Source organism: Ambystoma mexicanum, chromosome 4q, assembly GCF_040938575.1.
Source record: "Ambystoma mexicanum isolate Mex_15411 chromosome 4q, UKY_AmexF1_1, whole genome shotgun sequence".
In the NCBI taxonomy this organism is placed as follows: Eukaryota; Metazoa; Chordata; class Amphibia; order Caudata; family Ambystomatidae; genus Ambystoma; species Ambystoma mexicanum.
The window spans coordinates 793,685,569-793,712,892 of NC_090928.1; the positions used below are offsets into that span (position 1 = coordinate 793,685,569).

Genomic DNA, 27,324 nt, shown 5'->3' on the forward strand with positions numbered 1-27,324 from the left:
GAGTTTTGTGAAGGTGTGCGTAGACCACCACGTAGCAGTCCAGCAGATGTCCAGCAGGGGCACACCAGACAGGAATGCAGTCGTCGCAGCGATCACTCTGGTGGAATGGGCTCTCAGACGGCCATGCAGCTGTCGGTTTGCCAACCAGTGACAATGATTGATGCAGCTGGAGGGCCACCTGAAGATGGAAGCCTTGGACAAGGCCTTCCCATGGTTCACAGGAGCAAAGTTCACAAAAAGCTGAGAAGTCCTCCAGAAACTCTTCGTGCGGGCCACATAAAACTTCAGCGCTTAAGCCACATCCAGCAAGTGCAAAGTCCTTTCAGCTGGCGACGATGGGGGCGGAAAAAACACAGGTAACACCAAAGGCCTGTTGAGATGAAATTCCGATGGAACCTTGGGCATGAAGGAGGGGTGCGTCCACAGCACCACCATCTTCTCGTTGAAAGCCAAGTAAGGCCGCTTGCAGGACAGGGCCTGGATCTCACCTACTCTCCTGGCAGAGGTGATGGCCACGAGGAAAGCTGTCTTCCAAGACAGGAACTTGAGTGGCGCTTGATGCATCGGCTCGAATGGGGCCCCCATGAGCATAGTCAGCACTATGTTGAGTTCCCACGCCGGGGCAGGTGCCTTCACCGGCGGGAACGAATGCAACAGTCCTTTGATGAACTCCTTCACTAAACGGTGCGACCAAAGAGAAGACCATCCTGGAGACCTGGTATAGCGGGATATAGCCGCCGGATTCACCTTGATGGAGGTGTGCGCCAGCGCCGACTTAGCCAACGACAATAAGTAAGGTCGACCTGGGGGCCTGTGAGCCTCAGAGGGTTAATCTTCTGTGACCGGCACCAAGTCGCGAAATGCTTCCATTTGTGTCCGTAGCACTTCAACATTGACAACACCCTGGTCTCTTGGTGAGGGCTTTCCTGCAGTCCCTAGGTAGCTCATAACCACCAAACTAATGCGGCAGGAGCCAGGCCTTCAGGTTCAGCGATCCTGGATCGTGGTGCAGGATTGCGCCTCCTTCCCTGGCGAGAAGATCAGCGACCACTGGCAGCTTGACTGGAGGGGACGCTGAAATGATGAGAAGGTCCGGGTACCAGATCTGCCTCGGCCACGCCGGATCGACGCGGATCATTCTGCACCGGCACCGTCTGAGTTGACTGATGACTCGTAGCAGCAGCGGCAATGGGGGGGGGGGAACACGTACAGAAACAGGCCTTCCCAATGTAAGGAGAATGCGTCCCCCATGCTCCCTGGCTGGGGTAACATGCTGGCGTACCTCCGGCACTTGGTGTTCGTCACCGTCGCAAGCAGATCAATCTGGGGAGTGAGTCGGAGACAGTGTTTTGCGTTCCCGCCAGATGGAAAGGAATCAGGAACATCCCCTGGGCGACGGCCCAATGCCACAACTCCTGCGCCTCTTTGGAGAACACTGCGGTCCTGGTGCCCCCCTTCTTCCGGATGTAAAACATTGTGGTGGTATTGTCCGTGAAGATCCTCACCACTTTGCTCTTGAGGGATTGAAGAAATGACTTGAGGGCCCAAAACACGGCCCGTAGTTCCAGGACGTTGATTTGTAGCGCCTTCTCCTCTGGCAGCCACAGTCCTCTGGCGTGGAGGCGTCTTGTGTGTGCTCCCCACTCTTCCAGGGAAGCGTCCGTCGTAACCATCTCCTGATTTGGAGGGCTCTGGAAGTCTGTGCCCCTAGCGATGTTGGAGTGCATGCCCCACCACCTTATTGCTCGATGGACCTCCTCGTCAAGCACGATCCTGTACTTGAACCTTCTGGACACCTGGTCCAATGGGCGTCCAAGAACTCCTGGAATGGTCGCATCCGAAACCTGCAGAGTCGGACCAGGTAGATACATGACGACATCATGCCGAGCAGTGACTTGATGGTCCTCACCGTGGCGATCTTTAGCGTTAACAGCCATTGCACTTTGCCCAAAATGGCCGCTATTCTCTCCTCTGGCAGAGTGTCATGATCTCTGCTTCCAAAAGGTCAGGGTTTTCCCAACTCCCTTGGAAGCAGATCCATAACCCAGGTTCCGAGTGCCAACCAGTCCCAATTGGGACCTTTTGGACCCAGTCCTGGCGCCAGTGGCACCAGGCTCATAAATATGCCCAGTCCCAGCGCTGGAAGCGCCGGGCTCATAATGCTTGGGTGGACTTACCTGCAGCAGACCATGCTGCTTACTTGCCTGCCAGTTGAGCCTCTGATCCTCTTCTGTTTGGAACTACTTTTCCTGTTGGGTGGGGCAGGAGCCACTCCCTAGATTCAGAACACTGGAACTCTTCTGGAAAGCAGGAACTCTTTTCTTACTAGGCGTGGCTGTGGAAGGAGACACCTAAGCACTACAGGAGGCTATTTAAACCACACCCGATGGATGAATCTTGCTTTGCGTTATTCTGCATCCACTGCAGCAGAACGCTCATCGTGTCTTCTGCATCTGATCCTGGGCCTAAGGAAAAAGGCTTACCATCCTGAATCCAGTCTTCAGCAACACCTATAAAGACAAGAAAGAACAGGTTAGCATTACGGTCTTCAGTGACAGCTCTTCACTTACCTGGTCCATCGGCTGTCACCAACGCCTCGCGGTGCATTCCGGCATCTGAAGGACAAAGGCTTACCTACTCTTCGTGCGCTCCGGAGGTCTTCACACTGCATTCCGGCATCTGAAAGACAAAAGCTTACCAACTCTTCGCACGCTGCGGAGGCCTTCGGCGCTGCATCCCGCATCTGAAAGACAAAACAAGGTGCGTTTAAAGACATTGGGGAACTTTAATACTCACGTGCCATTACTCCTTTCCACATCTAACCCAGTGGGTATTCCGGCACCCGGCAGCCGCTCCGAACTTGTACCTGCAAAATAAAAAGACAGTTAGAGCGCATCGTGAAGCAGGCAACAAGCGCTTACTTACGTGCTTCCAGGCGCTTCTATTCATCACACGGGCTCCATCTTCAACTCACTTCAGCCCGTCACCCGCCATCGCCGGAACCCTGCAAAACAAGAAACATCATTACTAAAGACTTTAAAGACATTAGAGTTACTCGAAACTTACCGTTCGTGCAGTAAACGACGGACAGTGAAGAAACTGGTTACAGCACCCTGCCCCGAGGCAGATGGAGAGCACGGCGTTCACTTACCTAAGGTGAGAGCGTTAACCTTTGGGGTTCTACAGGAGAAGAGAAAGGGAAGAAGAGAGAGACATTCAATAACCCAGTTCCTTAATCCCATATTTTCTATCTGCAGACATCTCACCCTTCAAGTCAGACATACAGTGCACAGAGGTCCAGCCCAAAGAGCCAGCCGTGTGTTGCACATCACCTTTGAAGATACGGTATACGCCCAGTCAAGACCGGCGCCTCTACGGGAATCAGGTGAGCGTTACACGGAGCTGCCAGACATACACTGTGTTGAGCCTGGACCCCAGGAACAGAGCGATCTGCGATGGAGTCAAACAAGATTTTGCATAGTTCACCGAGAACCCCAGATCCGTCAGCAGCCGGACGGTCCTCTCCGTGTGGTCGACAGAAATGTCCTTCGACTTGGCCCGGATGAGCCAGTCATCGAGGTAAGGGTACACATGAATTCCCTGTAGTTGTAGAAGGGCCGCCACCGGAGTCAGGCACTTCGTAAAGACTCTGGGCGCCAACTTCAGTCTGAAGGGAAGAGCCTTAAACTGGTAGTGCTTCCCTTGTATGACGAAGAGCAGGAACTTGCGATGTTGAACGTAAATGGGGAAGTGGAAGTACGCGTCCTCCAGATCCAACGACGACAAAAAGTCTCCCTCCTCTAGTTGGCCGAGCACGTGCTGCAACAAGACATCCTGAATTTTTGTGACTTGATGCACTTGTTGAGTCGTCATAGTTCGATAATGGGCCTCCAGCCCCCGGTCTTCTTTCTTACCAGAAAGTATCTCGAGTAAACTCTGGAACCCCGTATTCACTTTGGTACTAGCTCTATTGGCCTGAACTTCCAGGAGCAGCTGAGGGATGTGTTGTTCCTACCGGGCCACCGGCGGTATTCGCTGACACTTTCACTGAAACTCCAAAGTGTGTTCGTGAGCGAGAGCGTCCAGCACCCATTGATCAGTGGAGATGTTTTCCCACACGCTGACGAGGCTCGCCAGCCAGCCTCCCACTGGGGTGCAGTGGTGGGGGCCTGACCTCCCGGCCGGTACTGTCTTGCTTAGAGGCTGGCGCACCGCCCAGCGCCCACCTCGCCTTGATGATGGCGGTGGCCACCTCCGAAGGCCTTGGAATGACCCCTGTAGGCTTCAGGAACAGGAGGGTTGGCGGTAAGAGGACGATCTACTGCTGAAACTCTTCAAAGACCTCCCTGACTTTCTTCCAGAGGGACTAAAGTACAGACAGTGCTGTTGCAGCGTGCCCATGGCACGGGTCATATCTGTGTCTGTTTTGATGGCCTGAAGAGACTCGTCAACTGCCTTTTCGAAAAGATTGTCTCAGTCGAACGGCATGTCCAGGACCCTCGTCTGGACCTCTTGTCTGAAGTTGGTGGCCTTCAGCCAGCCATGACGACAGAGGCAAACCCTGTTTCTGATCTGGCAGAACGCTGTGTCTGCAATATCCAGGCCACGGTGATGGTGTGGTCCAACGCCACCTCGCCTTCCTGAAGAATCTCCATTGCCTCAACCCGCTTGTCCTCAGGAGGAATTCCAGGATCGGAGCAATCATGTACCATAGCTCTCGGTCGTACCTGGCCAGGATCGCTAAGGTGTTGGCCGCTTTGACTGTCGCCGCCGCGGAGTAGATGACCTTGTGACCCACAGCATCCAACGTCTTGGACAGGTTGGACGACTTCTTCCTTGCTGTGGCCAAGACCACCGAGTCCGGCAATGTTTGCGACCTCAGGCATTTGGGCACAGTCTCGGCCACCCGATACTTCTTCTCCAACCGGTCCTTCTTTGCCGGGGCAGAGTAGGGTTTCTTCAGGAGCGCCAGCACCTCATCCCAGACGTCGTCCAGGAGCGGGACCGACAGAATTGTCTTCCTCTTCGCCTCCCAGTGTTGGTACAGGAAGCCTTCCTTTTTCTCTCCTCTGGTCTGAGCTGAAAAAGTTCCAATGCACGGGCGATCATGGAGTGGTATGATCCCACTTCATCCGGCGGAAAAAAGCCCTCAGTGGTGGAGAGAGTCCACCGTCGTCGTCGGTGTCCGTCGTAGCTATGTCGGTCCCTGTGTCCCTAGGGGGGAGGGCAGTGACGGTTGGAGTGGAGGCGTAACATGTTTCCTCCTTTTCTTCGACAGTGGTGGCCCGGTTGTCAATGGGGTCGTGGCCGGTGGAGCCGTCGGCATGCTTGACTGAATCTCTGACACCAGTGTGTGGAGGGTTGAAAGAATATCCTGCAACAGGTCTATGGGGGGTGCCTGAGGAATAGGGTTGCTGGGCCCAGCGCCTATGTCGTCACTCCCTGCCTCGTCATCGTCACCGCCTCCGGCAGGCAATTCCCCGAAGTTCTCATCGTCACCCATCTCCTCTGGGATGGAACGGACGGAAACAACATCTTCCTCATCGGACGAAGAAATATCTGTGCCCTGAAGCTCCTTCACGTCCTACCCCCCTTTCTTCAGGTCCTGAGGGGTCAGCTTCGGGCTGAGGTCAGGCATCCTCTTCTCCGGAGGCTTCTCCACTAGCTTGGCCGAAGCCCCCCACCTGGGCGGAAGCTCCATCCTAGCCGCTGTCGGGACACTCTGGACCGGGTCAGCCCCTCCTTGCCTTTGAGAGGGCAGCAGCAACCATCTCGATGGAGGAGGACGTCTTTGTCAGGACCGCCTGGGCCTTAGCTGAAAAGGGGGCCACCTTGTCCTGCTTGGCCTCCTCCGGTTTCACACGCAGCTTCCCCGGGGTAGCTGACTTTCTGTTCGACAAAGAGCCGGAGCGATGGCTGGCGATTGATGCTGACAGAGACAATGAACGCGCCCGGGCCATTGCGGGACCCGCTTGTGCAGTGACCCCGGCAGTGCTTGGCCTTGTTTTGGGCCTCCACGGATGGAGAACCATCAAATGACTTAGAAGCCCGCTCTGGCTGGCTGGATCCAGATGCGGCATGTCTCTGTGGAGCACACGGGGTAGAGGCCTTGGCCTTGAGCCACGTCGCAAGCCGGATGTAGCGATCCTTCATCGTGTGCTTGGAGAAGCCACGGTAGATCTCACAATCTTCCTCCTTGTGCGTCGGGTGTAGACAACACAGGCACTGGAAACGCTTGTCGTCCATGAAAACATTCCGCAAACCGCAGCTGGTGCACAGCTTGAAGAGGGAAGCTTTGTCCTTCTTCTCCTCTGACATGATCCGGTGCGGTGTAGGCCTGATGGGCTTCTCGAAGCTTCCAAGAAGAAACAGTCTGCGATTTCTGCCCTTGAGGGGTGATGAAAGATGCCGAAAAACAGATCCCTGCTAATTCAGAAGATGAAACGGTGGAGCACACAGGCTCGATTGACTGAAAACAGAGTTTTCCTAGCAAAAAAGCATGAAAAAACTCAGAAGCCCAAAGAGCGAAAAGCGAGGACTCCCAACACTTGAACGTGCGGTAAATATCTGAAGATGGCTGCCAGAGGAGGGGCTTAGGGAGAGGGCAGTCATTGGCTGGGGACAGTATGACCCAGAGCTCAGTGATTGGTTTATTGGAGAAAGACAGTTTATTAACAAAAGTGAAACAGTTTTTCCTTTTACCAAGGATTCCCAGCCTGACGACGGGGAATATTCATGAGCATGTGAATCCATGCCAGACCCCGTGCTGGAGAAGAAAGGGATCTGAGCCTGGCAGAGTGAGTCACCTGAAAAAAGAATTCACTGAACCTTGTTTTGAAGAGGGTCTGAGCCCGGCTGCAGGGGATCCAGGGAGAACACCCGAATTGAATATTGGTGAAAGGAAAAGAACATTTTGCGTGTTGTTTTTGGTACAGTAGGCCCTCTGCGTCAAGAGACTTGCAAGAAGTAAATCACTTGGACACAAAAGGTCCTGAACTGTGAAAGTGGAACTGTATCCTTGTGCCGCAGAAGCCAGAGTGTGTGCTTTGCTTGAGTGACCCGCTTTGCCCCGTGCTGAAAACGCAGGGAAGGGAGGCAAATGGCCCGGGCATCCTGGCATATTATTTTGTGAACACTTCTTTCTTTTTCATGAACACTACCACACATTATTTGTAAATTAGTGGTACAGATTGGCAATTGTTTTTTTTAGTATATGCCCTTTTATTTTGACAAGACCACTAGGACTGTATTATTATTATTTGATGGTTGTAGCTTGCTCCTAGATTTACGTTTAGATAGGTGTTTATCACACCATTGTGCAAGTTCAATAAACAACCTTGAACTGTGGTCACTTGTGTCTGTCTTAGACCATGGACCTCATTACGACCCTGCTGGTCCGGAAACAACGGTGGCAGTAAATCCGCCGCCACTGTTGTTTCCGGACCGGCTGATTGCGAGTCCTGCAGGCGGGAGGTGTTACTCCGGCCAGGTCTGACCTGGCGGAATTAACACCACCCGCCTGCAGGCAGACATGGAAACACCGGCTCTGTCATAGACGGAACCAGTGTTTCCATGGTCCCCATCCCCATGGAGCTTAACAGAATTCCGCCTCCACGATTACCGGGTCACCAGCTTTGTAATGCCCCGGTGATTCCGGCAATCACAGAGGCAGAATGGAATTACCGTTCCGGCGGCAGCCTGCCAGGTTTTCCAGCACGGCTACCACCAGACTCGTAATGACACCCCATGCCTTCCTTACAGCCCTGACCACGGCTGGGACGGCTGTTCTGCGTGTGACACACTTACCCTGCGCTCACTCAAGAATCACTTAGCCAGGTGGAGGGAGCTGATCGAATGATCACCACCAGAAGACGTCAAGGTATATGTGAGGAGGAAGACCAGGCCTAAGGTATGTGCCCTGTTATCCTCTGCACCCCGCAAGGGCGACTCTTCCCTGGGAAGCATCCAAGCAGGAGGGGCCTTCCAGGTTCTAAGACCAGCAAGGGGACTAAGGCTCAGAGAGCTACTGGCCAACAGGCCGAGGGGTCTCAGGATTCCCCCGGTCCCACCGCTGAGGGGCCGCAAGGCTCTAGACCAGGGTTCTCCCTGAGGGGCTTGCTCTAACACCAGGCTCACTCCCGAGGGGGTGCCTATACGCATTAGTAGCACTATTGGCGTCATGGCTGAGGGCCCTCTGCCTCCCAGGTCTCTACCTGAGGCGCAGGTATGGTCCGAGCCTTCTCTTAAGCGTGCAGGTGGAGATTTGGCCCAGCTCGTCAGGCACCACACAGCAGGCACGTGGAACGGGGCATGATAAAATGGCCTCCAGACAAGATGGTGGTGCACCCAGAGCCTCCCCATTCTGGCATGCAAGCATGGGAACGCACGTTGAGATGGGACAGGATATCGCCAGTTACCTGGTCCACATCGCACCCAACCACATCGGCACAGGGGCAGTACACATACCCCAGATTAGTGCGACAAGGACCGGCAAGAACACAGCAGCCACAGGGCTGGCTCCTACGCAGCCAAGACCTTCACCAGCATGCGAGGGTAGGTTCATCGAAAAGTTCCTAGCCCTCATGAAATCGCCTCAGATGGGCACCATCCTCAGGGGGGTCATCAAGGACATGCTCCCTCCAGTACCACTTCAAGCTATGACCGTGGTCCAGACCCAGTTCCAGTTCAGGCCCTTGTTCCCAGGCTCCCACCAGTCACGGTGGCTCCGCCCCCGGTGCAGCCTCTGGCATTGCCAGTCAGCACGCCACAGCTGTCGCACCAAGCATGCCACCAGCAGCGGCCGACCTGCAGGCCATAGTGGGTGACACGGACGAAGAGGAGGATTAGGATATTCCCTCGGCTAAGGCTTTCCACAAGAGGCTGGCGGGTGTGGCTGTGTACCTGGGGATCCCGCAGCCCCAAATTGAATGACCAGAGGCAGCGATCTTGGCTGAGGTGTGCACCATTCGCCCGTCCACAAGAACTGGCTTCCCTCTACAAAACGATGTAGAATCCTTGGCCAAAAAGGGGTGGGTGAAGCCGCATTCCATGCAGCCTATGAAAAAGCACCATGATGACAGGCGGAGTGGGGCGCACTCATTCTATCGGTGCGCACCCAACCTCATTCCTCTGTTATAGCTGCAGCCACCATTTATTCTAAACAGTAGGCTTCTTCATCTGCCCCCACGTCAGCCCTCCTAGGGAAGGAGGAAAAGGAGTCCTATCGCAAAAAGATATACTCTAATGCTGCGCTCCACTTGCGCCAGGCCAACGCGGACCCCATACTGGCAGCAGTGAACCAAAAGCTTTGGCGGGAGATTGCAGACTTCGTCCCGGAGCTCCAAGCGCATAGTCAGGTGCAATTCAGGGCAGGGTTGGCAGAAGTGAAGATAGTGGCCCAGGATACCATGGAGTCCACAGTGGCACACATTGACACCGCGGGCAGAGCTATCTGTGTCGCTACCGACACTAGGACGACAGCTTGGCTTAAGGCCACCCAGTTTAACCCTGATGTGCAGGAGCGCATTCTCGACCTGCCATTTGAGGGGGGACTTGTTCACTCGACCACGGACGACAAAAAGAAAAATAGCTGGCAAACAGCTAAGTCCTTGTCAATCTTGAAAAAATGTGCGCCCAAGGCCTATAGCCAAAGTCACCAATGCTCTGACAGAGGTCGTACCTTCGGTGGCTTCAGGGGCTTTCAGGAGTGATGCTCTAGACAACCAGACAGGTCTCCTAGCCAGCACAGGCACAAGCAGCACAAAGCTTCCCACAAGGGGATTTTCCAGTCCTCCTCCCAGGCACCAGCCTCAGAAAGTAAAAAACTTACAGTGCCATCCAGATCCACAAGTCTCTATTGCGGGGCAGGCTTGTCCTTCACATCCATTCCTGGCAGGCAAGGTTTGCGGACCCATGGACTCTCTCTGTGGTTTCTATTGGCTTCCGTCTGACAATACCTCCTTTTCCTCTTTCCTCCCTTACAATCCCACAGATTGGGACAGCAACTCTCTGTCGGAAATCTGCTCACTCATTGCGAGTCAGGCGGTGGAGAGGCATGGGCTTCTATTCCCAGTTATTCGCCATACAGAAAAAGAACCAGGCTGGCATTAGAGTTGTTCTAGACCTTTCTTCCTTGAACCTTTTCCTACCTCTTCAAAAGTTCAAGATGTTTACTCCAGCACTCATTTCGGAGACACTGTATGGGGGAGACTGGATGTGCAAGATGCTTACTTGCACGTCCCAATTTGGGAGCCCCATCGTTCCTTCCCGAGTTTCAGAATCATGGGCTTTCACTTTCAATACAAGCTCCTCCCTTTAGGCCTCAATTTGGCCCGAGGATCTTTACAAGGTTAATGAACTGTGTAGCAACCCTGCTCAGAGCGGAGGGCTGCCACCTTTATCCATACCTCAACGAAAGGCTAGTTCCCAGGGGAGTACACTGCACGGCTTCAGCACTTATGCACATGCTGTACAATCTGGGGGTTCTCTATCAACCTCAAGAAGTCGTGGTTACTTCCCATTCAGTTCCTTAACATTCCTGGGGCTAATTTGGGATACAAGGGCAGATAGGATCTTCCCCTCGGAAGTCAAACTCACGGTAATCAGGAAGGCCACGAGGCATTTTCTCAGCAGACCAGTAACCTCAGCATGGTGGTACTAGCACCTGCTCGGAATAATGGCGGCTTGTCTCCTGGCGGTGCCACACACAAGACTCAAAATGAGGAGGCTGCAGCTACATTTATCAGCCTCTTGGAATCAGGAGATGGGCTCTGAAGCAGCTCTAGTCAGCATACCACAGCACCTCCACCAGGACCTGGTGTGGTGGAGTACAAAGTAAAAAGAATAAAAGCGGGTGGATCCAGCTTCCCCTACCTCGCGCCCACCCTCTGGAATGCCCTACCTCCCACCATCCGTGGCGAGGACTCCCTCACCACCTTCCGCAAAACACTGAAAACTACCCTCTTCACATAAGGACCCACACATCAGCACAAATACTTATCATTTATGTTTGTAATTTACGCCCAAATGCAATATTTGTAACAACAGTATGATTTCCTGTACTACTCATAATGTGTCAACAATCGCTATCATATGTACCATGTAACTAAGTTATTGCAAGTAACAGCGCCTCAATGCCCCTGGGCTGCTTGCGCGCTATATAAATTTAAATAAATAAATACAGAGATGAACCTGTTAGCGGGCAGGCCATTCAGGCAGCCTTTACCAGAGGTCGCCATTACCATAGACTCGTCCGTAGAGGGATGGGGGCTACAATGGACAACCACAGTGTCCATGGAGTATGGACACGTCAGGAACAGCTGCAACACATCAACTGGCTCGAGATGATGGCCATCTGGCTTGCTCTCAAAGCGTTCCTCCCCATTGTCAGCAGCAATTCGGTCTGCATCCAGACAGACACGTCCACTTGCATGTATTACATCAGAAAGCAGGGAGGTATCGGGTCCCTTCCGCTCTGCAGGCTGTCCATCGGCATTTGGGAATAGGCACTGTCAAATAACATTTACATATTAGCAGTCCACTGTCCAGGGTAATCCAACTTGGAGGCGGACAGGCTCAGCAGGCTGGGGTTCGACAACTACGAGTGTCAGTTGAACGAAGAGGTCCCGAGGGGGGATCTTTGACAGGTGGTGCCACCCTCAGGTAAACGTATTTGCTACCACAAGCAATAGGAAATGCCACCAGTTTGCCTCCTGGATGGGACATGGCAGGGGATCTCTGGGGGATGCGCTGAAGATTCCGTGCAACGACATGAATGCATATGCTTTTCCCCCCACTCTGCTGATTCACAGGATCATCTGCAAGGTCAGGGAGTCACAGAGCCTTCGACTCATCTTGATAGCGCCATGGTGGCAGGACACTTCCCAGCCCTTCTATTCTACTATTTGGCCAAATCATTGCCCTCAACATGCATATAAGCCGGACATTTATGGTGACTCTGGTGCTTGTTGTGATCCAGCAGTGAGGGAGAAAGTACTTTTTTGTGGTAAGTTTCTCCTCCCTTTCTTACCACAAATTAGACTTCATGTTGCCTCAAACAATTGCCAAATCTCTATTTTTTGCCAATTTTTGTTTGGCCATGTTCTGTAAATGCCAGAATACCCACATAGACCTATACTTGTTTTCATATCCACAGGGTCTTGACTTTATGCCCTGATGATGGCGGTTTCCACGACTTTTATTCACGCCACCGCCTAAACGCGATTCCTAGGAGGGCACAGACATGGCTTCTTCATCTGGCCAAACACTAACCATTTGGATACAGCCTTTGCTCTCTATGCACAAGAATTTACTTCCTGCAAATTGGGACCAATGTTGGCACTAAAGATAATGATATTAGAATGCATATTTTGGACATGATTATTCTGTCACTTCTTGGATCGCTCTAGAAACTGACCTATATTGATATTAATCTAACAATAATAACTGATTGGTCATTGTTTTTCTGATTATTTACACAAGCCAATATGTATGTGATTACTAAAATGAAATAACATCTCTAAATCCTTCCTTTTTGTTGGTCTATACCATCTTTCTCTGAGACTGCTCGGTTTACATGGTCATTTTCTTTTTTTTTTTTTTTTGCTCTGGTTTCTCCCCCCCTTCTCTTTACCCTAACACTATAACTAAGATTTTCCTTTCCATTCCTCTTTTTTATACTTTGGTTTGAAATTACAGATTCCCTTTTTCAAATAAAAATAATTTCATTTCCAGTGTACATTAGATATGCTAAATACTGCAACTTGACGAACTGTTGTGTGTCTCATGTTTTAGTGTACTTCATTTATCATTCATGTCTATTTTTCAATATGATGTAAAAGTAAAATTAGATAACTTTCCCTGTTCTATGTGTTTCTTTTGGTAATGAACATAAATAATTTGACTTGGAGCTTCATTTAAATCAGGGGTTGATCCAATTAGGTTTTGAATAATATAACATCTTTGTTGTCAACCCAAGGTAGCAGCTCCCTTTTCTTGTTTGCAGCGCCATGGTGGCCGGCAAGACCTTGGTTCTCGGAACTTCTCCGACTGTAGGATCAGCCTCCGGTAAACCTCCCGTTGGGTCCAGCCCACTTACTCTCACAATAGGGGGGCACAGTGGCTCACCCCGCTCCGCAGAAGTTAGCCCTGGCAGCTTGGTTCCTGAACAGGTCCCCCTGAAGCATCCATACTTGCCATAGGACAACCTTGAGGTCATACAGCGGGCAAGAAACGAGAACACCAGGAGTTAATACAAGAGCAAGTGGACGAGGTTCTGTCACTGGGCCAAGACAAACCAGATTGATCCGCTGACATGCTCACTGGATGATGTGTTATCCTTCTCTGCGCATCTGGCTCACTCAGGTGTGCAGGTAGACACGTGTCATATGTATCTGGCTGCCATAGGGGCTTACAAGAACTCCGGAGACAACATCTTCTCCTCCTCCAATCCAGTGGTTAAAAGGCACTTAGTGGGTCGGACCAGATTATATCCTCCTGTCAAACGTCCACATCCAGTCTGGGACCTTAAAGTGGTGCTGGGCACCCTGGCACACAAACCCTTCAAATCCATGGCGTCAGCAAACATCAGGCTTGTTACTATAAAGACTGCCACTGGTAATGAATTTATTTAAAAAAATAAAACAATAACTATCTCCCTTTGGGTGGGAATCCGCTTAGAAAATATGCCCATGCTGTAATAAGTTGTTTAGTGCCATCAGCCTTTCAACCAAAAGATTACTGGCGATCAAGCCGCCATCACTTTCTGTCCCTTCTCCCTCATTAATGCATTTCTTCCTCCACTTTTACAGTTTTCCATCACTTCCTGACCCTTGCCCATTTCAATGTATTTTGTCCTTTGTTTAGAGTACGCTTCGCTGCATCCTAGCTATGCTCGGGCTGCATAAATAAGCTACACATATAATTTTTCTTCTACCTACATATGTCCGTTGCTGCGATATACAATCATGAAATCATTTCCCATTAAATTAGCATACAAATAAAAGTCGACTTTGTCGAACAGCCAGATTGTAGTTGCATCAAGCATATTATTCCCCAGCAGTATGCAAGTGAAACCCTGTTTCACCCTCATCTTGCTGCCACCTATTCTATTGCATTAATCATGTCTCCTCCATCACTAGGGATGCGGTTTGCGGGCCAGATGTAGTGTCATGATTAGATATATGACACCAGCCCTCTTTCCCCAAAGCAACATCTTGTTTTTCTAATTTACCGAGGCATTCAACATTCCAAAGGAAAAATTGCTTTCAATTTCCTCTGTTACTTCTTAATCAATCATGTGTTGGTGCACGAGATTTGACAGTCATATCCATAAATAAAGTACAATATTTCTAGAAATTCAATTTTGTTCAGAAATTACTGATACACTCATGTGCATTGATTCCGTACATTTACCCTTATTAGCATCTCTAAGAATATTCAAAACTACGAGTAGATACATGCTCAGCAGCGTTGAAATGAAACTAGTATTTTCTTACAAGCACATTTCCTGCAATGTTCAGAATATATCATTTTGAACGTGCATATAAACATCAATCAATTAAAAGGCATCCTAATCTTCATAATGTAAAATGCATAATTCCAACCATATATAATATACATACACATATGTATTATATATATGGTTCCATGTTTTTACTGCGTTGCACCTGATGCGCTGCAATAACCTCGCTGGTGTTTCTTGCGTTTTCCTTTACTACCCTCGCCCCCCCTTTCTTTGCCTTTAAGTGGGGTCACAACCCTTCATCCCTCTAAAGGGAAATTCTCTTGAAACCAACATTTTGGACCAGCAACAAGCTTGGTTAAGAATGTAGCATTGGACCATCATAACCTCCACTTTAGATCATCAAAAAGCACTGGCAGATCAGTATTGAACTAAATTGCTAGCGTGATGAATAGACCACAATGCGGGGGCCAATGTTGAAAATCCCCCTGCCCCCTGCATGAAAGCTAAATGATAGGAAAGAAAAAGGCACAAATAGCGGCCTTTTTTGTTATAACATGGCGGGGGGAGGGGGGAGGACTTGAGGCAGGCACACAAATCTTCCTCCGCTAGCAGTCAGAAAATCGGTCCTCTGACCCCAACATGGCATGTAGTTTGGACATGAATCTTGGAAACGTTCCCTTTTCCAGAACATATGACTCCTGAGGTGATATCAATGACATCAGGAAGCATGGAAAGCACCCTCCTTAGGTGACCTTTTGTACTACCTGAGACAAGAGGTTAACAAAGCCCCTGGCAGAAATGGATCCTGCAGATTCAGGTTCAGCTGGTTTACGTCAAATAGTTAAGGCAACATATCTTTGTTCAAGTGTTTATCTATGCTTCCAGTCTCTGTCTCGGAGCTTGAATAATCCCTAAATGAAGATTTCTTCTCCTCCTTTATTGCCTGGGGGAGGGAGGTGTACTTACATTTTCTTTCAGGTATATACTTTTAGTTTTTCTTACATTGCTAGGATCCTGGCTCTTCAAAAATGCCGACTGGGTTGGCTACATGAGAAGAAAAAGATGAGGAGGAAACGGATGAAGAGAAATTGCTCTGTCACCTGTGGGGATTTTCCTCTGTTGCACACGGTTTCTCATTTTCAATTTGCTACAATATTCAGAGTGGTTTGGAAAGTCAACAAAACACTCACTAGCATGAAAAAAGCCTGGACCCAAACAGTCACAAATACACTCCTTACCTGTAGAGCTATAGCTTCTAAATACTACAGGGGTTTTCTTGCTCAACACCTGGCCATCAGAATGCATGCACAATTTTGTTCTTTACTGAACCAGTCGAGCACAAAAAAGGCCCCGTTCCAACTTTTGGGGAGGGGTTTCTTCTTTACCAGTGGACTGAGAACAAGTCCAAGGGTAGAATCTGTTCAGGAAATTGGCAATTGGTTATGACCCTAGCACAGACAGAGCCCCGACATGCCATATCCTGTTGAAGACAGGACCAACAGAATGATGGGCTGGTAGGAGGAGTCTCTTATTTGAAGGAAGAGGAAGGGATGGCGAGAGGTGTCAAGAGAAGGTGAAGTGCTTGATTTGATAGCATGCCTTGAAAAGTCGAGAGAGGCAGGAATCACCTCAATTTAGCAAAGGCCTGCATGAGTGGTGTGAGGAAATGAAAGCTAAATAAATTACAAGTTACTCACCGTAGTGACCTAGTCCGTAGTCTCCTTTCCTCCATACTGCACAGGCGTCCCTTGGTAGGGATGGGAACAGAACCCTTTTTCACACAAAAAAGCCTTTCCCCTTTAAATGTAGTCTTGCACGGAGGCGTGTTACCAGGAGCATGCGTTCCACTGACACCACCCTCTGGCGATACACCTCAGTCCTCTTTCTCGTGTTGGCCAGATTACTCTATTGCCTAATTACGCTCTTTTATAGGGGGTTAATGGAAGGTCATATGGAGGCAAGGGGACTATGGAGTAGGAGTATGTTAGTCACTACGGTGAGTAACTTGTTATTACTCCTACGTCCCATCCCCTTTCCTCTATACTGCATGGGCGATTACCAATGATGATTAGCCCTTAGGGAGGGGAGATGTCTATAGACTTATGAGAACACGTTTCTTCGACATTGCTTGCCCAAAGTCTGGTGCTGTCCAGACAATAGCGCTTGCAAAAGGCGGGTGGGGAAGTCCATGTAGCCACCTTGCTAATAACCTGCCAAGGCACATGTCTCTGGAAAGCCACTGCAGTAGCCTTTGCGCTGACTGCATGGGCATGAAGATTTGCTGGTAACTCCTTGTTCTAACCTTCGTAGGCCCTCTGAATGGCATCACCATTCACCATGCTCCAGAAGCTTTGGAGGTCTGACAGCCAGGCTTTGAACCACCAAACGTGATGAACAAGGCGACTGGCTTACCAAACTCCTTTGTGACTCTCTCTGCCTCAGAATTCGGGTTGGGAAAGAATGTAGGCAACACAATTTCCTCGTTCAAGTGGAAGGATGAAACCACCTTTGGGAAAAATGAAGGGTGGATGCGCAGCACCACCATATCTCTTTGGGACGTGGTGTACAGTTCCGGAGCCACCAGGGCCCTAATCTCACTAACCCTGTGTGCTGAAGTGAGCCCAGGGAGGGCGGTCTTGATAGTAATTAGTTTGATGTCCGTCAAAGCCATAGGCTTGAATGGTTTATGCAATGGTGCTCAACACAACATTGAGATCCCATAACAGGTGAGGGTGCTTGACAGTAGGGTACAACCTTGTTAAGCATGTAAGAAGCCTCTTGATCACCAGGTTGGAAGTGGAATATGACATGGTGTCCAAGTTCCTATAAGCGCCTAAGGATGCCAAATAGGTGCAGCACGTGTCGACCTGCACACCCAATTCAGCCAGGGAGACAGAGAAAGATAGTACGCGGTCGAGGGTGCAGGCTGTAGCGTCTATGCTCTTGTCCCTTGCCCAGTAGCCAAACCTTACCCACTTACTCTTGTAATGACTCCTTGTGGAGTCGCACCTTGCCTTTTGTATAATCTGCAGATTCTCTTGGGACAACTGCAGGTTCTGCAGCATCACTTTCTCAGGAACCAGTGTGTTAGAGCTAACTTCTTCCAGAGCCTGGTGAACCACTGCCTGTCCTGTTGAGTGAGCTTGGGAGCTCACCTGATGGGCCAAGGAAAGGGACCCCATGAATACCACGGCCTGGCTGGCCACTGAGGTACGACTAGAATGAGCCAAAGGTCCTGCGCCTCCTTAATCTTGCAGATGTGGATCAGAGGGGTCAGCAGAAACACGTATGCCCACAGACTGTCCCTAGTGCAGGTGAAGCGTGTCCCTCCAGAGAGTCTATGCCCCTGCACATCCAGGAAACAAACTGGTGACATCTCCTGTTGTGCTCCGTGGCAAATAAGTATACACTTGGGTGGTCCCACTTCTGAAAGATGCCGCCAAGAACGTGCAGACATATCTGCCACTCGTAGTTGTCCATGCCCAGTCTGCTGAGCCTGCCCGCTTCCAGAATGGAATCCCCCCGGAAGATGGATCACTGATAAATTGATGTTGTGCGCCACAGCGCACTCCCAAATCTGGATGGCCAGCATGCACAGGGGAGGACACCTGGTGCCCCCTGCTTGTTGATGTAGTACATGCACATATAACTCTATGTCTGAATGCAGACTACTCTCCACAATAAATACTGGCCGAGGTCCGTTGGGATGGAGAGTGTTGCAGCCTGTTAGTCAGTCTCCTGCTTCCAGGAGGCTGCCAGGTGCAGCTGAATCCTCCTCATCCTGAATCTCGTAAGTGGAATAGCCAGACGGCATGTAGCCATGATGCCCATAAGGTGCTGAAACCACTAGGGTGTGCTGGTCGTCTGGCTGGGGAAATGACTGATAGCCCAAATCTTCTATGCTATAGGGAAAATCTTCTGCTCCCGTGTTTCCCATAGTAGGCCCAGGAAGACCAAGGACAGGGTGGGCTGTAATTGGGATTTGCGCTGGTTGTTATGTGGAATCAGAAAAAATACAATATTACGGCTGTTATACCGAGCAAAGGAAAATACACCGACACGGGCTTTTAAAGATTCCCAGAATCTTTATTACAAAACTAAACAGTATTCAACAAAGTACACAAATAGCTATTCGGCCGTCAATACATCACAGAGACGACCAGCAGGGTTCAATATGAGCAGTGAGGGAATTTCCTAGCTGGACATCGACGCATTTATACAATTTGTAAAATGATGTCCAGCCCCTTTACAGGTTAATCATGCACTGGGCTAGGGTCGCGCCAGGTTCACTTTCCTAATTTACATATCTCGTGCATGCGGTTTACTTTTCAATACATTTACTAACACACTCCATTATTCTTCAATTTAACATTTACACTCTTTATATATTGCTTTAATACAGACCAAACAATGTTTTGCATATTATATTCGGATAGCATTACTGTTCTTGTATACTTGTAGTTTAACATTGCTAATTCAAGTAATCCCCTGCTCCTGAGGTCAACAAAGGACAAGGTCTACATGACCCTAACATGTAGCCTGAGGGCAGGTTGGACATTAACTCCCCTACAGAGGTTGGAGAGGTTAAGGCAAGAACAAGGACACACGAGACGGCCATTTTAGATTACAGGGTGACTTTGTATAAAACCCCAAAATGGCGGTTTCTAACCTAAAATGGAGGGGAGGCTTGATTCAAGATGGCGGCTTACATCAATTTCTAAGGTCAAGACCTTGCCGCAGAGAGTTATTCGCGTACAATCTTTTAAGCAACTTGGCGTAGGCCAATATACGTACAAATCGTTTATAATAAGAGGCATAATTTAATATCCGGTTTGACAGATAGAGAACCCCTCTATTCTCAAAACAGTTCTGAGTCACAGGTAGGGATGAACAGACTTCTTGCTCTGTGAGCATATCCTTTTTATATACAAAAAGAAAGTCCGATATTTAATTTGGTAACACCTAACACTCTTCCCATGTCAAGTGGAATCAATTATCACAAAATTTTATTAAGATTCAATACATTTCATAAAAACAATCATAAAAATGATCATAGTACATAAAACATATACATCATGTTAAAACAACACAAGTAAAAACACCATGGGTGAGTACTGTTAGATTGACTTTTTCAGGATCAATAAATGTGTGTACATATCACACTCTGATTCCTAAACCTCACTACTTTTGGCTTCTTTCCTATTAGTGTATTACAAACAACCCTAGAGAACTCCAGCTTGTAATATATTTCCTTAAGATGGTGTGCTGTGACCTGGACTGCACCTGGAGACTCTACCCTGATGAGCCAGTCGTCCAGGTAAAAATGGTGGACCTCTATCCTGAGGACTGCGTCTTTTGCGTTCATCAACCTGGTGAATACACACAGGGCTGAGTTGAACCCGAATGGGGCAGGTTCTTCATCTGAATTGTAAACATTTGCAAATAGAATCCTGAGCCTCTCTGAGAGGGTGGGACCTCCTCCACCGCTCTGCTTTCCTTGAATGCTGTCATTTCAGCAAGAAGAGCAGGTGTGCTGATCTGAAGAAGGGGTTGGGAGAGAGGGGGGATGGAGGGGAGCGGGAGGCAAAACCCATTGGAGACCTCCGAGATGACAAATGGATCTGCAAATTTTGTCTGCCAAGACTGAATGTGAAGAGCAAGCCTGCCCCCCACTGTACAGCTGACAACCCTGATGCACACCTCATTGTTTATTGCCATCTGAGGCAGGAGCTTGGGAGAGGGCACTGTAAAAAAAACCTTGTTTGAGGTCCTTTGCTGCATGCCACATGTGAAGGCTGGGGGACATATCCTGTTGGCGCATATCCTGGAAGCCCCTGAAACCTCTTAATGTTCTCCCCTTATCTCACCTTGCCTAAACTAGCCCATAGGATTTTGTGGCCGGTTTAGCTAGGATAGCGAGATAGACTGAATGGGAGATCCAGGATGCATTCCCGAACGTCTCAGTTAAATTTAGTGGACCTCATCCAAGCCGATCGCTGCATATAGGTGGCAATACAGATGGCTCTCCCTGCCGTGTCTATATCAGCCACAGTTGAGTCCATTATAAACTGTACGACCAGTTTAGCCTCCACCATGCCCGACTTGAAGGCTGCTTGCTTATAAACTGGCAGGTCAGGCAGAAATTCTGCAATCTCCTTCCAGAGTCTCTGGTTTGCTGCCACAAGCATTCCATCCACATGAATCCCTCGGGTGAAGCCGGGCATTCAATACATCTTTTTGAGAATTCTGTCCTCCTTGCCCAGCAATGTTGTGGTTGTCGTGCAGGCCTGCGGCTTGGAATACAGGAAAGCCGCCGCTATGGCAGATGAGTGGGGTTGCAGATGAACTGAGAGCAGCAGCGTATCCCCCTATGCCTGCCTGTACTTGGCATCTAGGCATTTGTTGGTGAGCTGCGTGGCATGAGGCTTAGCCCATCCCTTTTTGGCTAAGGCCTTGACGTCCTTCTGCAGAGGAATGCAGAAACCTTGTGGAGGCTCCGATCGTCACCACTTCGGCTAGTACCCCTCCCTCCGGCTGTTCCTTCTGTGGCTGAGGGATCCCCAGGTATTCCGGCAACCTAGTTAGCATATTAATTAAGGCCCAGGCAGAAGTGAAGTTGTCTTGCATCCTCCTACTCGTCTGTGTCAGCCTGGTCAGTTGCCTGGTTCCTTGCGGGAGGGTCTGCACCGCCTTCATCTGCACTGTCTCTGGGTGTGGTTGCCGGGGGGGCCTCCAGGACCGGTGGGGTAGGAGCCTGGAGAGCGTCCAGAGCCTGAGGAGTCACCAGAGCCTTTGGAGGCACTGGAGGCTGCACCGCAGGCCGAACGGATGCTGGTAGTACTTGAGGCAGCACCAGAGCATGCGGCTACACTGGAGGCAGTGGTAATGGAGGCAACAGCGTAGTCTTATGCTGCACTTAATGATGCCTTCAAGATACCAGCCATCTCCTGGGACTTCATTAATGTCACAAATGTATCAAAAAAATGCTCCTCGCATGATTGCGCGGAGCGGTTTAGAGCCGCTGGTGCTACGGGCTGGGCCCTGCCGTAGCCCTGCCTGGACTGAGTGTAGCTGGCTTTGCTGTAGCGGACAAACAGTGAAGGTACCGGGTAGGCTGTGCACCACGGCAGCTGCAGCATGTGCAAAGGCGACTGTTCCACCCGTGGCGTGAATTACTGCCTGAATGCGGGAGGCGCGGCTTCAAGTGTGTCCTCCGGTTCGGATGGGCAAGCCTCTTGGTGCAGCGCCATTTTGTCACTTGGGGCCACCATTTTGACAGGCTGGGAAGGAAAGCGCAGAAACTCAGAGTCGGCTGACATGCTCCCACCTGTTTGCCCTCAAGTGTAGGTAAGGAACTCTTCTGTACCCCAGGCGTGGACCTGGGAGGCTTGTTGCCCTCGGACATAGACCCGGCAGTGCTTTGGGTGCAGGCACCCCCACGGGCCAAGGCCCGGTTGAAGAGTAAAGCCCTTTGGGAGATTTCCTGGTACTAGAACCTTTCGGTCCTTCAGCCCGTGGCCCGGAAGGAAACTTGGATCCCTTGGTCTGCTGACCAGTAGCTCTAGGAGACTGAGGCCCTTTGTTGGTCTGAGGATCCGTATGATCCCTCCTGTTCAGGGTATTCCTAGGAAAGGACTCACCCTTTCAGGGTGCTTTAGTGAATAGGGTACTTACCTTGGGCATAAACTTCCTGCATAAGTACTCCTTCAGTGTTCCGGGCGGAGATCTGGAGAAGAGCTCCGTCCAGCTGGCGAAATTGTTCATCAATGACCTAGGTGTGAGCGCGTTGCACGCTGAATAAACTTCCCAGCCATGTTCCTCACTGAGACACTGCAGACACAGCACGTGTAGGTCCATCAGTCACAGGAAGGGCACTTACTGAAGCCCGCCTGGGCCGACATGCACAGAGGAGGGCGAGGCACCGTAGGCTGGTGTACAGTGAAATCAGAGAATTAAAATAAAAAATATGGAACACTGGTTCCAGGGGAAAAGCAGGCACATGAAATTATGTGGAAAAAGGCCTCAACCACCAGCGCAGGTGAATCAGGTCCGCTCCCGTTGATGCAGAAGAGAGGACTTGGTGTGGCTCCAGAGAGGGGAGCCAGCGGAGCGAATGCTCCTGGCACCACGCCTCCGCATGACTACATTTAAAGGGGAAAAGCTTTTTTGTGTGAAAAAGGGTTCTGTTCCAGTCCCGAGCGAGGGAAGCCCATGCAGTATGGTGAAAAGGGGATGGGAAGTAGGAGTAATGACATTACTTTGCAAGGTGACTTTAAGTACAAAATGTTTTCTCTGCTATACTACATTGGTCCTTACCTGTAACATTGTTGTCCATACCCACAGGGGATTCTCTTGCTGCTTGTTGGTTGTATAGAAACTTTGCGTGAATCCGCATTACTTGCAGACGCAGCCATGTTATGTGCAGGACTGCTGCTTAATTCCATCTCCTGGTCCTCATTAGAGGGCTCATGCGATTGAGGGGCCTTACTCTGCCGAACAAGTGGGCTTGCATTCAGACTGGCTTTTTCCTCATCGTCACTCTTCTCCACTTGGCTTGTCTTAGTGGTGTTTGGGGTAGTGGAGGTATTTTTGTATTCCGTCTCTTCTTTTCTGGGCTGCCTGTCTTCATCATTATCCACATTCAAACTACTAATTTCTTGATATCTACTTGCCCCCTTTAAACAAAAATACAAATAACACTGTCAACATGTGCATGGAATTATTTTACACAATCGCTTGTTAATGGGAACGAAAATGAAATATTGAAAATATGCTGATTTTTCAAAGAAATATTATAATTATATTAGCTTACAGTTACAGATTCTCAATGAAATGCCAAACACTTTTCAAAAATAATTCTGATCACAATTCAGAAACAAAGAACTCCTAATCCAGATCATGAGTCTATAAACATAGTATTGAACTGTGACATTTTGTTTCTTGATATTCTAATAAACGATGGGGAAAAGTTATTTTTTGTCTTTGTAATTGAGATTTCTAGAAAAACCTACAGAACATTAGTTCAAATGAGGGAATACAAATATTTTAAACTACAAATACATAAAACAAATACAAATACCAGCATGAATCCACATTTTAATAAACAGCTGAAAAACAAAACATGCATTAGTGAAAAATAAAGTTGAAATGGGCGACAAAGAAGACCACTCTCACATTGTTGGTTTGTTAATATATGCATGCAAAGTTTGCATTTGAAATCCCAATTATTATAAAAAAATATGTTTACAGCTGATCTAAGTAAATGGGATGACATTGTACTGGAGGTATCAAAATGACATTGGGAAGTTATGCCATATAGAATAATGGTGAATTACAAGGTATCAAATGTACATTCATACAAAATGGATATTGTTTTCCTCTTATTTGATGCCAACTTAAGTGCTTGCTTGTGAACCTGTTCGTGTATTACCTATTAAACCAATAAAAAATAGGGAAAAATGTGCTGATTATGATTCTTAAAGTGCATATGTCTGTTGATAATAAACTAAACTGAATTTAAATTCAAGAACTGATCTTCTGTTCAGATTCTTTAATAATGTAGATGGAAAGAGAAAACCATGTAACATTGTGGCTGTGAGGATTCCTATAGTGAGTCACTTGTTAGGTAATTAAACTGATCTACCCATTTTTATTAAAGATGTACACCATTTTATGCTCATTAGATTATGTGGGATTCACATATATATGTAATTGAAAGGTGATTTCATTAGTACTCTTCAAAAATAATTATTTAAAATTAAGACCATGAAAGGAGAACGCATGAGGAGGCGGAGCAACACTCGAAGAAGCAGCCCTCACCAGCTGCCGGATCCCTAGGGGCCTGGCCCTCCGAGACGCTGAGCTTCCGCTCCTGGTCAAAGCGCTGGGCCGCATTGTGCGTGTAGCCATACGGCTGCGATGAGTAGATGTAGCCCTGAGGCGACCAAAAACCAGCACCGTAAGATCCGCTGCCGCTTACAGAGGGAAGGGGGCTGGGATCATCCTGCGAAGCTCATTAGATGGGTGAACGCACTGGCGGTGCTTGAGCTGGAACCAAGATGGCTGCCTGCCTAGAAGGGTCCACCACGTGCCGCTCTGCCATTTTGAAGTCTTGCGCCATGCGCTGGGTGGGAGGGCGCGAAGGCCCTGAGGCAAGAGAGGCCTCAGACTGGAGAGGATACAGCTTGGGTCTTGGACCCGAAGCAGAAGCATTGACCTCAGAGATCCCTCTGGTAGGCACTGAGCGCTCGGCCGGTAGTCGGAGCGAGCTCCGGTAGGCTGGGAGCCCTTGCTACCTGTGCCGGTAGCCGTGCTGGAGCTAGCCAAGGACAGACTCTTGGAAGTGGCACTCGACAATCCCTTACCCACTGGGGTAGAAGAAGAGGACAAGCCTGATCGCCCTTCCAATGACAGCCTGGTAGGGCTCCTGAGCCCCTCATATTGGGAGCTGGTAGCCTGAAAGGCCTTGGGTCTGTCCCCAGACTGCCCAGAAGAGACCCTGGGCTTGGCAGCCAGTAGCCTTGGAGGCCTCGGGCCTGCCAGAACCTGAATCAGAGGAACCCTGATCTGTGGGAACCTCGGGAAAGGAGTCGCTGCGCTATGGAGCCGTGTTGAACAGAGGGCCTACCTTCTCTTGATGAGAGGTCCTGGAGACAAACTCTTCAAGGTGGTGCAGAGGAGAAGTGTGGAAGATCTCCCTCCACCATGACAAATGATGCCCTGTAACCGAGAGCGCTGCAGGCTGAACTTGAGTCCCAGCGGTGGTCAGGCACCAAATCACTCAAGACAGAGAGCATGGGTGTCCGAGGCGGGTATGAACGGTCGCATGAGGCACACCTTGTGAAGCCTCCTGTAGTCGACATGCATCAGGGAGGCGAGGCACTGAAGGAAAGTTGATATAAGAATTGGAAAAACAAACGGGGAGCAAGCGGAAAGCTAAACAAAAAAAGTCTCTGCACTGGCTGCCACAAACGACACCGTCCGTGTGGAAAAAGGGACAGGGGTGAGGCACCGGAAGGTGGGGCCTCGGCGGGGCGTTGCAACACCCAAGGCCGCGCCCCGAGCGCTATACAAACTTAAAGGGGAAGCTCCATTTTTCCATGTATGGGGATGATTACCGTGATGGAGGAAAGGGGGGGGAACGTATGAGTATTATCGCATTACCACCATCATAAATACTGCCCCACATAGAGACTTCCATCATAGGGATTACACAAAAATGCTGGCACCAGATGCTCAGATTGACAGGAACCGATGTGGAGTGCATTCTGCCCTGGTTTAGTCTCAGGCTTTACTAGGAACAGGTAAAGATGGGCGGACACAGGTTAGACAAAAAGAGGCTGGCATACTGTCTTCATTATGGATAATTATGACAAATACACACTGATACTTTTCTCAGAGGTGAGGACAACATTAAACTTCACAGCAAATGAATGGCTCCAAAACAGAGCACAGATATTGCTAGTAACTAATTCATCCCAAGATCACGAAATCCTCAGCAAACACTTTACCACAACTTTCAACCTCGCCCCAGAAGCTACCGCTTGGATCCAATCCTTCCCATGTGGCTGATCCACCAGGGTTTTCGCATGGCCTGAATCCGCTGACCCCATACCTGTCTCCTACAGTGTCCCAAAAGGCTCCTGCCTCTCCCCTACTCTCTATAACATGTACACCAAACCCCTCTTTGACCACCTAGACAGCCTTAACATGACCTACACCAATTTCGCAGATGATACACAAATCCTACTCAAAATAACCGGAAACCACGATTTAGACTAAGCAACTGAGTCTTCAGCATCATACAGGCATAGATGACCACTCACCATCTTTGCCTGAATGATGAAAAAACTGAGCTCCTTATCGTGGGTTCCCCACACTGCCTCAAATGCCTCAAACCAGCCTCCTCACCTTTCCTCACCGACGGCAACACCATCCCAGTTTCCGCCCACGTAAAAACGCTAGGCATTAACTGAATGCTGAACTCAAAATGCAAAGACATGTCAAAGCAACATCCTCCTAAACAGCCTATTCCACCAAACGTATAAACCTCTTTACCCGTGACAACTGCATCACCTTAGCTAGAGCCATCATAGTCAGCAAACTGGATTACTGCAATGCCATATTAGCAGGAACTTCGACCAAAAACCTCACGAAACTCCAACTGATTCAAAACAACACTCCTAGAGCTGTTTGGGGCTTGAAACGATCCGATCAAATCTCTCAAATTAGACGAGAAGCTCATTGGCTCCTCATCAAAGCTTGTATCGACTTCAAACTCCTCATTATCACATACCGCTGCCTACACAACACTGCTACCCCGTATCTCATGAACTGTATCTCTAAGAAGCATAACACACGTAATCTCCGTTCCTCCTCCACTTCCACCGTGCACATACCTAGATTTTCCAGAAAGAGAGCTGGGGGCTCCTGCTTTACCACCATTGGCCCGACACTCTGGAATATCCACCCTCAGCATATCCAAACGAACCATTTTACACACTCTTTCGTAAGCAAGTAAAAACCTTACTCTTCAACAAATGTGTAATTCCTCAGTCTATCACCAATTTATGAATACATTTGTCATCCCGGAAATGTAACCCTGCTGTTACTAACCTCCTTTAATACTTTATGTACTGCCTTTAGAGCTGTGATACCTCAGGGTCTGGGCTCTACCAACAAATACAATAAATAAATACATTTCAGAAAACAGACACACTGGGGAGCAATCGACCTGTGAATCCGAATTGGTTAGGGACATGACAAGCTTTCCCAGAATTAAAGTGTTCCATGTACTGGGAGTTGCAAATAATCAGGCCAGGAATACAACTCTCACTGCCCAGTGGTCTGAATACTTCGGT

General features: G+C 49.3%; 1 protein-coding gene across 2 annotated transcripts in view; it reads right to left on the reverse strand.

Annotated features, from left to right (window-relative positions):
* Positions 1-27,324, reverse strand: part of APLF (aprataxin and PNKP like factor) — a 960,891-nt gene that overhangs the window by 327,958 nt on the left and 605,609 nt on the right. For both annotated transcript variants that reach the window (XM_069608357.1, XM_069608358.1), the window contains exon 7: positions 22,781-23,139. In XM_069608357.1, coding sequence (XP_069464458.1) covers positions 22,781-23,139 — 359 coding nt within the window. The remainder of the gene's footprint in view (positions 1-22,780; positions 23,140-27,324) is intronic.